This window comes from Vicia villosa, linkage group LG1 (assembly GCF_029867415.1).
Source record: "Vicia villosa cultivar HV-30 ecotype Madison, WI linkage group LG1, Vvil1.0, whole genome shotgun sequence".
Taxonomy (NCBI): domain Eukaryota; kingdom Viridiplantae; phylum Streptophyta; class Magnoliopsida; order Fabales; family Fabaceae; genus Vicia; species Vicia villosa.
The window spans coordinates 5182572-5195331 of NC_081180.1; the positions used below are offsets into that span (position 1 = coordinate 5182572).

Sequence of the window (12760 nt, forward strand, 5' to 3'; positions counted from 1 at the left end):
ACAGAAATTGTATCAATTGGTGCATTGTTTCCATTAGTGTATGAGTTATATGTTTAAAGTAGTGGTCTTTAATGGCTAGATGAGAAAACAATTCAGCCTGTCACTTTCCTATGTTTTTATATTCTTTGAATGCATTTTACTTTATTTTCTTCATGATTATCATATAGGTTTTTAGACTAACCTTTCTTGAAAAACAAACATTTAAGGATGTATTTGTGAATCAATTTTTCATAATTACTTTTTCTTTTATCATGAATGAAATTGTTTGACTCACATTGTAGATACTAACTAACATTGCAATATTTTGTGAGAGAGAGAAGTTAATTTCAAGATTGCTGAATCTCATCACTACAAATGGGCATCGGATGAGAAGTTAATTTCAAGATTGCTGAATCTCCACCACAAATTTTCATTTTCTGTGTAATATTATTATTTTTTAATTTTTCTTCTGATTGTTTGTAGGTGTTATTCTTCTCTCTACATGTAAACTATTTTACAATGCATGGATCAGAAGTAGAAAAATGAATAAGAAATGTGAAGTAAAAGCATATTTCAATTTACTAACTTTGCTTCAACAAAGAAGTACAAAGAGTGATAATGATGGTTGGGAATATGGCTACTCAGACTTACTTTTCAGATTCTTACGAATATTTGATATGTGATTTTCAATAAGGTAGTAAATAATATGAATGAGTATATTTATAAATGTTATGATGACATATATTAATTGATTGAGTTTGTTACAATCTTTAACTATGCTTAATACTACCTGTTAACAAAAATAATTTATTTTTGTTACTTACATTATACTATATGTTTGTTTTTTTAATATTAAGAATTTACTATATGTTTGTTTTTTATTATTAAAAATTTACTCATTTGTTTATCTATTTTTTAATTAATATATATTATACATTAAAATGTTACTATAATTTTTAATTTACTCATTTCTCCAAATTGTTACTATATTTTTTAATTAATCATTATTTTAATTTATCTCACGGGTCATTATCTTAATGTTGTTGTGCCGTGTGTCTTCATTATCATGGATCATACATATTTGTTAGCTTCTTATAATATTATGAAGTTATCATTATTTCAAAATTGATATTTTTTCATGTATAAATAATTTACATGATCATTAATAAAATTGTTCAGAGTAGCATTTATGCATATTATTCAAAATATAATACATCAAATATTCGAATACCCGTGCGGCAGCACGGGTCTCTTACTAGTTAAATTGAACATATAATGTGTAAGCAGTTATACAAACGCTTAATCACCTAAGAACTTGGATTAGGGTGTTACTGTTAGTACAGAAAATAGGTAATGTGCATGTGAGGTTTAAATCCGGTGTAAAGTAAATTCCCTCCAAAATCCACGAGATGAGGAAAGGATGCATGCCAAGATTTGCAAGTAGCAGTACTTAATAGAAAAGACTTCAACCGTGTGTTAGAAGCTTTAGAATTTCAGTAGCCTCCTTCAATCTTCTATCTGGGTTTTCTTTAGCAGTAACAACTGGACTAGGAGTAGGACCCCGAACATTACTGCATTTTTGAAAAACAGTTAGATTTACCGCATCAATCAAATTTCATCTTAATTAGAACAAACACATTTTCCAAGGACCTAGAGTGCAACCTTTTTGGGTTATAAGTGACCTTCCTAGCAAGCTTCTCAACAAGACTGCGCAGTCTCCTTAGTAAGGCAGGGGAGTTAATTATGGCGTTGACGCCTTGGTGAGTTGAGCATATTTTCTTCAAAAGCCCAGAAGCAATGAAGAAGCTCTCCTCATTATTCCTGATACAGGTTTTAAAAGTTACAGTTTATAAGAAAAAGACAAGAATTCTATATCAACTTTCAACTGCTAACTACTAATAAATATTGATATTTGAAACCTTGTTAACTCCAAGACGATTGTTTGTATAGAACCATGTGTTTGTATCAACACTTCCAGTAGATGGGGACAGCGAGCAAGATTTCGGAGAGTTGATAAAACATGCTTTAAAACCTCTTGATCAGGGATACTCCGGCTGAGTGATCCAATAAGCCGTAGCAAGGTCTCAATGGCCCCAGCAGCCACAAGTTCTTCACAGCATCTCTGAGAATGCTCTGTCGCCAAATCTGCAAAATCCAATCAGTTTTATATTCTTCGCTAATTAGAAATAGAATTAGAGCATAAATCTAAAGAAACTAAGCTGAATGCTCCGGAACCATCTACTTAAAAATTTAATAAGATTTAGTCCTCACTCAATGTTGAACAAGTATGAAGGATGTCACTGAGACTCTTCATATTTAGTAGCTTTGAAAGCGCTGCCAAGAGTCTATTTATGAGACGTTTGCTATCATCCACATTTTTGGAAGACTCTTGCAGTCTCAAGCGCAAATCCATTAGCTGTTTTGTTGACTGCTTACGAGCAATGTAACCTTTCCAGTGGGACTACAAAAATTTATAACAAAAAACAGAAGGCAAATTAGCAAAGAGACTACAAATTCAGGCTCCAGTTAAAATAAGATTAAGAGCCACTGGCATCATACAAAAATATGCACTTGTTAATAGTAAGACATTTTAGGATAAACTAAAAATCAAGTGGAGCAAAAAATGGGTAAGATTATGTACTAGTTAGTCAACCCCATAACACAATTTTCATTTTTCCCAAAAAAAAAAAAGCAACTTGATGCAATAAAACCGGTGGAAGAATTTAAGAAAGGACGAGCTCATTGTGGAGTTATATGAAACCTTTGTATTAGATAGGGACCTATGACAATAAGTTACAACTCACATGACAGTAACTCACACCATTGCTACTTCCTTCACTTCTCTAAGGGAGAAATGAAAAATATGTTTCAGAGAAGTTTTAGGAAAGGCAACTTGATGCAATAAAACCGGTGGAAGATTTTAGGAAAGGACGAGCTCATTGTTATGTCATCTACTGCCAAAATTTTCCACAAAAGTATGAAGTAATCAATAGAGCTGGTTCAGAAACTCGCAGTCAAACAGAATACATGAGAACTACGTTGGGGTATATGATGATGAGTTGATAACTATTACTCCCTCTGTTTTTTATTATGTCATTTTAGAAAAAAAATTTATACCAAATTATATATCGTTTTACAATATCAATGAATTATTAATTCTACTTTTTCTATTATATTCTCTTCTTTCAATTCTTTTAGTTTATCTTTCTCGTACCCTTAATGAGGTGCTAATTTTGTAAAAATCTTCTTAATTTCACTTTTTCATACAACAATAATTACATTTTTTAATATCTATGAAAGTGGCAAAATGACTTATATTAAAAAGGTAGTAAAATACAATACCTGTATGACAATAATATGATGCCGGTAAAAGTTGGCCCTTCGTCTGGTTACCCATCCACGAATTTGAGACTGCATATTAATTACAGACCTTGTCCTTAATTTATGTAACAAAGATGCAAAACGACTGACAATAAAAAACAGAGTTAGTAAAATACAATACCTGTATGACAATAATATGATGTCTATAAACATTGGCCCTTCGCCTGGTTAGCCACCCACGAGTTTGAGACTGTATAATGATTACAGACCTTATCCTCAATTTATGTAAGAAGAGATGCTTCCACCATCGTTGCAATTTCACTACTTGAAACAAGAATAGTTTCAACTGAAAACTAGAACAGCAAGTTGGTTTTGAAATGCATCCAGCCGCAACTGCACGCAGCTTAGAAGCACTACCTACATCACAATAAGACAAAATAAAAGTATACAATATAAATAGTAAATATGAAAAACACAACGAAATCACTCAATTACAAGCTCAATGAGATAAAATATAAAATGATGAAAAGATGGAAACATAATACCTAATATCAAATTTCGAGTTAAATGTCCCCTAATATAGCGTTGGAGCTCCACTGCGGCATTTTCCTGGCAATTAAGAGACTTTGGTAATAAATAGGAACAAACAAATAGTAAAAAGGAAAACAAAAATCTAGTGATAAAGCAAATTAAAATCATAGAAATCAGGCAACAGTTACAAGCAGTAGCAGTAACACCATAAGTGATTTGATTGATCCAACATGCAATGCCCTATATGCATATATATCACTTTTATAGTTACAAACCATAGAATATCATATAGAGAGGTCATATCTACTCAAGTTAAAATTGTGAAAAAAATTTGTAAAAAATTGCGAAATTTAGTAATATAATATAGTTTTCCACATTTATAGTTATTGCCACATCTTTAAATCAATATATTAATATATAAGTTATAAGTATAATAGCTCAGTCAAATTACTATGAGCTTATAAACAGAAAAACAAATGAGCGGCAGCGTAGTGTATCATGATTTTTGTGACAAAAAAGTAATGATAAAAATAGAATATCATACTTCCATGACATTAGTATGGTGTTTCTCAACTGTGGCCTTTCGTCTGGCTATCCACCCACGTGTACAAGACTGGATTGTGACGGCTGATCTATTCATTAGTTTAAGCAACAAGAGACCCTTCCACCACCTTTGCAATTTCACTACTGCACACATGAATGCTTCAAGTTGAAAACTACGTAAGCCAACAGGTCTTGAAATGCAACTACCAGTAACAGCTGCACGTGACTTGGAAGCACTACCTATACAACAGACTCGAGATGATAACTTCGCACGATAATATGAAACCACAACTAGAGAAAAATTAGCTCTGCAGTAACTAAACAATCAAACAATTACCTAATAGCCAATTTCGTGTTAAATGCCCCCTGATGGAGCGCTGGATCTCCAATGCAGCATCTTTCTGACAATTGAGTGACTTCTGGCAGTTCAAACTTCTAATGACACTCTGGATTTTTATTATAGCATCTCTTTGAAACATGAAATCCCGTTTCATAAGCCAACCGCGGCAATGCCTCTGGAATAATTCAAGTTGCAAATTACATAATATTATAAAAGTAAAATCTCAGAAATTTGCAAGGCATTTCTCTAACTTAAGAAAACCAGACTAGAATAACAATTGAATTAGTAATTTCACGGAACAGACGTATATGAAGACAGTACAACTAAGCTGATTTGGGATTCCTTTAGTTGACATGTATGCATTCTAACATATATATATATATATATATATATATATATATATATATATATATATATATATATATATATATATATATATATATATATATATATATATATATATATATATATATGTATACTTAACATAGGTGGCTACAGTATTATTCCATACAACAAACACCACAATAACTCATGAATTTTTGTGTTTAGCGAGAAAGTATTACAAAGTATATGCAAAGAAACAAGACTATGAAGAAAAGAACAAAAGCAAACGTCTTACTTGAATCTCAATAATCTGATTCTTACGAGCACAAGCATGCTTCCGAGCAATCCATCCACGAAAAAAAGATTGAATGACAATAGCCGCCTTAAACAAGGCTTTGAAGTTCTGAATAGCATTCACACATTTCCACATTCGAAAATATGATTGAATTTTTATGACAGCATGAATCTGATTTAAAAATTGTTTTCTCATTAACCACCTACGGAAATTAGATTGAATTTTAGTCGCAAACAAGTGCTCTTTCCTTGTAGACTTGCAGCTTATGTAGTTTTTCCAAGCAAGCTGAATGGTAACAGCTGCCTTTGTTTTAAGATCAGAGATAAGTTTCTGTTCAGAAAAAATTAAATCTTTTTCTTTTTGATCTAGCTCACAAATATATCTAGATCGTGCCATCCAACCACGGACAAATTTCTGAACAGTAGTGGCAGCAGTCACTGTGTCTGTAATCATGGGGTCAGGACTTAATCTACATCCTTGTTCAGACCTCCAATAGAGCCAACTCCTCACTGCTTGCTGGATAAGCTGTGCTGACCTTTTCAACCTCAAAAAATAATGCCTATGATAGAAAAGCGTGGCATACCTCTCAAATACTTCGGATTGCTTCAATGTTTCTGTGTAAAATAAAAATGTGCCAATAAGTAATAAAACATAATGCCAATATATTCATGTTATTAAATAGTAAACTAATACCATATGAGAAATCACAGATTGGACCAGCAGTGAATATCATGCAAATCGGCTCCAGCCTTACTTTCTTCCTAGCTCGGAAAACAGTCTGCAAAAGGATAACAGCATCTACCATTTTGATAAACTTGCGCCGTACAACCAGTCCTCTGATATGTGCTTGTATTTTTCTTGCAGCATCTTCTGAAAACAAATCTACAATTGTCAACATGAAAACAAAAACATTTACACAAAAAGTATAGCTTAAAGTTACAATGGGTGACCATAAGTTGTAATATGGTAAAACATAAATCATGCTTTTGTCAATCGTGGTAAATGTATGTATGGTGACACACTGGCAAAAAAATAGTAAGAAAGCCACAATACTTTTACCTCTTCTAACATCAATGTTGCTTTGGGTTGCCCTAGATGTCTGCAAAATAGAGACAGCTGGCTGCATAATATTGTTTTGATTAGCCATATCTTGCCACCAAGTTTGGATGGCCTTGAATTTTCTTGCGGCATCTATCTTAATAAATAACAAAATTCAGGTTAAAATTAAAAAAAAATATACAAAATGAATTACCAAAACCAAATATTAGTTTCTTATAATTAATCTAAGATGTTCTTCATTGACAAAAACAAAGTCATTAAGAATATTGCCTAGCACACAAGAAATACAAACAAATGACAGGAGTAATAAATAATTAAATTTCACACCACTAAAGAGTCAACAACAAACCTTCATCATCACGCACATTTGAAGCATAAGGCTTTTGAGCTGAATCAGAACTTGAATGGCATTGTACAGTCCTCAAATTCCTACGATTTGTGTTTTCGCAATCATAACCCAATAGCTTATGAAAATTTAAGTGTTCCTGGAATAAAGCAAGTGGGAATTTTACATAATTTCCAAAATATGACAGCACCATTAGTGTAATTTTTGTTCTGCTTACCATTTTTTTCTTGACAAATAATTGGCTTGCCAGGAAAACAACCAATATCACCACACTTCGATCACTGCAAGCGCCATTATGCTGAAGTAGATCACTAATCTGAAGTACCTATAGAATAATATACCCAAATTCAATCATCTACAAATAAATGATGATTGATAGTGTCATAACTTAAAATCTGCCGAACTTGTATTGCATTCTTTGTGAAATGTGAACTTTGCAAGGGGATTTAATTTGACACTTACGGTGGGTTATAGGTTATAGGTTATAGATTATATACAATACAACCATAATGATTAAGCATTTTGATGCAATTTTGAATGCCAGCAGAATTTATTTCACTAATATAAGAGTTCTATTCCAACCTTGAAAAGGGTTCGATGATGAACATATGCAATATGCAATTCTCATGCAAGTATTAATGCACTGCATAAATAATAAATAAGTGTAGTATAGTATATTTAAGAGGTGTCTATAAGAGATTTATAACCAAACATGACAGAAGTTGAATCTGCCTGGGCAGAAGTGGTGAGATCAAAACCCAGACACGGTCTATAGCTTAATTGGACATGTCCAGTGGCCTGAGCATTTAGGCGGGCAAAATAACTTATGCAGATATCACAAAATTCATTTTAGTCAAATTTTATTTTTTTTCTAACAGACTTTATGTGGCTTGTGATTCTGTCAAGGTTCAATCCCCATAGATATAAAAAATAATCTTTATTACTCGAGAACAGACGAACTTTCTACCTTAATAATTGGTTCCAAACAGAATTAGTATTTATTTACTTATAGAGTACATCAGTTAGACACTACATCAGTAGTAATGTGTTTCTATCAGTACTACCAATATATGTGTTGTGAATCAAGTCTTGACAATAATTCCATCATATGTATGCAAGTTGGAATTTGCACAAATTATGGTATTTACCTCAGGAAAATTCCCCAGCAACATGGTCAATTTCTGGGATAATATGAAATTGTACAGTGCATCTGAATATTCATTAACTGACATGATTGACGTCTTGCCACCTTTTTCATAAACTTCCTGTAAAAGAATTGAGAAATAAATCTTACCAACAAACAAAAAATTATTATCAGCACTCAAAAGAAATCTAAAGAAATTGAAGACCTTTAATGAACAGACACTGTGCAGTTCCTTCTGGAAATAATAATCAAGTAAGCACCAGATTGCTTTGCCATCAACAAGGGAATGAAAACTGTCAACTGTACAGTTGTAATTGTCACAAACAGTCTGCCAAAAATAAGTGGCAAACATGAATTGCAGAAAAGATAAGGAAATATTTGTTGTAACGATAGATGAAACCAATAGTAACACAATAACAAGTATGGTTGAACAACAGGAAGTCAGTAACAATTTAGAATAAAACAATATGTGCAACCAAAAGATAAAACTAAATGAAACATCATGCTCAAATAATCTGGCATAAAGAATATTACTGATGAACCTCTTGTAAAACAAGAAAAACATCTAGGAAAATTACTATGCATTCAATAATCACCCTTTACTAATTTTCATATCATACCATAAGATATCGGCAGTAGAGTTAACTGTGTTTGGGTACTAAGAAGATTAGAAAGCATAATTTGAGTTATATATTATGAACAATTCAAAGCAGTGTCTATTTCTGAAGGAAATCGTCTACAGGGTAGATATAAGGATATACTATTTTACCTGAATCCATTTCAAAAGCAAATCCAGAGAACTAGAATTTGCATCACTTGCGAGATTCTGTAAGGTAGTGAAGAAAATCAAAATTCAAGTATAAAAGCAAGATATGAGCTTAAAGAAAAAGAAAGAAAACAAGAAGTGCATATATTCCTTTTATAATCAGTAATAACTAAATCAAAAGACAACATGGAAAATACCATGCCAAGTCCGCGGATTTTAGAAATTTCCCCAACTAAACTTGTTTTATCAACCAGCAAAGGCAGCTGGAAATCCAATGACACAGGAGACTGTTAGTAATAAAAATCCAAAGGTGAACTTAAAAATATTAAGGTAAAATATAACTCAAACCTGCAAACGAACAAACATGTTCCAGAGCAAAGAAATTGTAAGTTCTTTATCCCCGTTAATAATATCTTCTGTTGCAATTGTTGTGTCGTCTTCATCAAGTAATGAGACCCCAGCTAGTCTAAGATATTGTAGGGCAACACCACAGTTTACCAAATTTTTCTTACGGGTGTCAGAAGGAACTACAATTTTCTGTCCACACAATGACGGTGAATCAAAATTCTAAAATAAATGGAGAATCCAGAAATATATTAACATTGAGGTTGAAAATAATACCTTGAGTATAGAAGAATTGTTTTGCAAGAGATGAATAGCTCTACATAGTTTTAGTCCGTCTTGGAGATCTATGAATAAATCTCTGACCTGGAAATCGTATTCAACAAGAGGCCCCTGCAAAATCATAAAACAGTCAGATTAAATCTTATCATAAAACATATCTAGAACTTGATAAGATGCCTTTCTTTACAAATTAATGAGTGCTAACATTAGAGTGGATCATCTACAATTGTCATAAATTAATAGACATACGTATGCTAGCTTATATGTTCTCCCGCTAATAGACAACCTCACAAGTAAATGAGCACAACACCAAGAAGATAAACTAACCTGTTGGTGAGACACTTTGTAACCTAAAATAACCAAGTGTGTTAGAAGATTGCCTTCTCCGCGCATTACATCAGATGACAGAAATTCTAATTTCCAATGAAAAAGGGAGAGAAAAGTCAACTTACAAGGTAGAAACAGTTGTCACAAAATACTAACAGAAAACAACACTGAATCATACACATCATTACCCTGAATCACTTGACTACTTGATTTAATCCAAAACTCTGCCTTGAATAATAAAGGTGAACCACCATCCAATCCATCAATACCATACTCAATAGGAAGGCAACATTGACATTTAGCTTTATCAAGGATAAGCACAAGTAACAATATTCTCTTCAAAATCACATTCCCCAAACTCTCATAGTAACCAGACCTATAAACTCCTTCAACCATCTTGTTATAAGCATATGCTTTTGCTAAATCCTCATGTGTAAAAAATAGTTTGTCAAGGACCATTTTTAGAAATACAGCATCTTGATTAGACTCTCCATCCCCATTAGACACTAAAGAGTCCCCGCCAAATATTATATATAGTCCAATTCGCAACCAGCTTGGATTATAACACATAAGGACTTTTACTGCTTTTTCCTTCAACCCAAAATCTGTTACTATTGGGCAATGTGCCTTCATATTTAGCCTTCCTTCATCAATAGTCTGATAATTAAAACAATCAAAATGAACATATATTCAGCAATTCATTGATTACATCATAAAATGAGTTTCATAATTTCATAGCATAGCTGGCAAATAGAGGAAGCCGCAAAGCAATTCATATATAAAATAAAACATGTTACACACAAATAAAAGCTACATCAACAAATACTTAAAAAATTGGCTAAGCTTGATATTAAATTGAAAAGCTGAAGTTCAAACAACTAAACATTGCAACAAAAAACTAAAAAGAAAAACTGAAAATTACTTAAAATTCAAAAGTTAAGCCGTTCAAACTTCAAAACAACTAATAATTGGTAATTCTAAGTCTAGCTAGTGATAAAAGATATAACTATTCTCCTTTTCTACCACTTACTATAAAAATAATAATTATAAAGGGTCATTCTGAGCGTAGCAAAGTCGAAATGCAGTACCGGCTTTGGATAGCCAAAACTCCGATACGCAATACCGGTATGCCGGCGCTATACCGCATATTTAACAACATTGTTTCATATTGAACCATGACAATTCAAATTTCAATCAAAGCTAAATGAGTTTCATATTGAATCATGATAATTCAAATTTCAATCAAAGCGTGAAAGAGATTAAACAAACCTTGGTAACTTGATTCATGACCAGGAAGATATCTTCACAAGTTCCAAGACTCAAATAAATACTCATTCTCTGCTTGAAATCATCGAAACTACACACATCCTTCAGAGAATCCTTTAATCTCAAAAACGAAGAACTCTGTGAATCCGCAGCATTCACAATTTCCTTACCAACTCGCAACGAACATGCAGCATTCTTCCTCTGTCGTTTGGGAGTTCTCCACAAAGAATCAACTCCAACCGAATTCCTCGATACATTATCACGTTTCCCCTTGGTCACCACCGGAGAAGCATCTCCGATCTGAACACCAGCAACTGAAAGGTCGCAACCGCAAGAAGCAGGTGATTCGAGAAGGAAATTGAGCCAAACGGTTAGGGATTTTGCTAGGGATTTGAGCGATTGTTCTTTTTTTATCTGTGCGTTTCGTGAAGAGTGAGACTGTTCGAGTTGGAATGCTTTGAGTTTTCTAGAAGCAGCTGCTGAGGATTTGTTAGGGCGACGGAGGAGTGTGGTTTGTTTGGATTTGGAAGCGGTGAAGTATTGAGATGATGGAGATTGGGTGTTGAGAGAGAAAGAGGAACGTTTAGGGGTTTTGAAAGGGGTTTTGAAGTTTGAAATGTCTTTGAGGAGGGAAGAAGATCGAAAGGGTGAGGGTGATGGACAAGGAAGGTCGCTATTACCTTCTTCCATTGTTGTTCGAAGCTATTGTTGAATACACACTGTTAATGGTGTTAACGGAAGAGAAAGAAATGATGAAGAAGAATCAACTTTCGCTATTGCTTGAGAGTTTTGAATTTCGAATTTCAAGTAGGGTGAGGAGAGCGGGTAAATCAAGAAAATGAATTCAATGCCGATATTCCAACGTTCACCATTTCGGAATTTTTTTTGTTTTTATAAACGTATCTAATATAAAAAAAAATTAATGGTAGTAAATATCTCAAATATTTCATTCATTGTTGCCATTAAAAAGGAAAAGAAAAATTGTACCCATGAATATTTTAGTAGTAGTAAAATATGAATTTAATGGTACTTGAATGAGTAAATATGTATACAAGTATGTTTACGTCACCCCTAGCCGTCGCTTTTCTTCTTTTTCCTTCCTCTCTCTCAAAGAGGGGTGATTTAGTATCAATTTTGATCCAAAATCACCCCTCCAAATCGTTTTTGTTTATCTATTACTGATTTTCACACCTTTTATTTTTGTTTTTTTTGTGATTTCGTGGGTCATTGTTTTGATTTCCCATATTTCTGTGGTGTATTTTGATTTCTCGTCTTTGTGCGGGTATTTTGTTTTTCCGTTTTTGTGCGGTGTTCATTTGTTTCAGGTTGAAAGATTAGTTTCGATCTAGTGCAGATTCAATCAATGACTTTGGTGCCGTCAACGCTACAGATCCGGAAGCATGAATATTTCGGACATCTCAATACTGTCAATACATTAATATTTGTAGGCATATGCAATTTGCCGTTTTATGCTATTAAAATGGATGTTGTGGATTTGTTCGCAGATGCGATTTTGAATTTGTATTGCAACGATGTACTCTATCGATTTGAATGAATGAATATCATTTATTTTCTGTCAAAAAAAAAGTATGTTTACATCATTAATTGTTAAAATTATTTACATATATTTTATTATAGATAATTAAGATTGTACAAAAATAACATACCGAGAAAGATGCATTGCTATTTCTTTTTAGATTGTAAAATCAAGCATCGTAAAAATTATTTTTATTGTCCTAGAAGACACAACATTATTATGCATGAATTTTTGCATTATTTATAAAAGATTCATTGCTTCTAGTGGTAAAAAACAAAAGTGTCTAAGACAAATCTACACATGCTTGTTTCTCTCCTACTCATTCGTACACCAGAACATCATTTGGCCTAAGTGTCGA

At 32.9% G+C, this 12760-nt stretch overlaps 1 protein-coding gene across 3 annotated transcripts; it reads right to left on the bottom strand.

Annotated features, from left to right (window-relative positions):
* Positions 1–1141: 1141 nt before the first annotated feature.
* On the bottom strand, positions 1142–11711 carry LOC131627085 (uncharacterized). 3 transcript variants are annotated; one of them, XM_058897924.1, is made up of 23 exons: positions 10869–11711; positions 9788–10256; positions 9600–9685; positions 9270–9383; positions 8997–9185; positions 8846–8911; positions 8652–8708; positions 8088–8210; positions 7887–8003; positions 6956–7063; positions 6742–6877; positions 6393–6524; positions 6027–6200; positions 5334–5947; positions 4712–4889; positions 4376–4614; positions 3846–3909; positions 3482–3717; positions 3322–3390; positions 2251–2440; positions 1899–2124; positions 1642–1800; positions 1142–1550 (listed from the first exon to the last, which is right to left on the bottom strand). In XM_058897924.1, exons 1-23 carry the CDS (start codon positions 11553–11555, stop codon positions 1445–1447), a joined length of 4539 nt encoding a protein of 1512 aa, XP_058753907.1. In that variant the 5' UTR covers positions 11556–11711; the 3' UTR covers positions 1142–1444. The 3 variants fall into 3 exon arrangements, with proteins under 3 accessions (XP_058753907.1, XP_058753897.1, XP_058753902.1); XM_058897914.1 differs by having other exon boundaries at positions 6027–6215; XM_058897919.1 differs by having other exon boundaries at positions 6027–6203; positions 10869–11710.
* Between the last annotated feature and the right edge of the window lie 1049 nt (positions 11712–12760).

Bases quoted from the DNA above. Each gene is read 5' to 3' on its own strand.
- LOC131627085 (XM_058897914.1), bottom strand. From the start codon at position 11,555: ATGGAAGAAGGTAATAGCGACCTTCCTTGTCCATCACCCTCACCCTTT. The intron at 9,384-9,599 runs GTTAGTTTATCT...ATGATTTTGCAG, and splicing joins ACAAAGTGTCTCACCAACAG to GGGCCTCTTGTTGAATACGA. The intron at 8,004-8,087 runs GTCTTCAATTTC...ATTCTTTTACAG, and splicing joins ACAGTGTCTGTTCATTAAAG to GAAGTTTATGAAAAAGGTGG.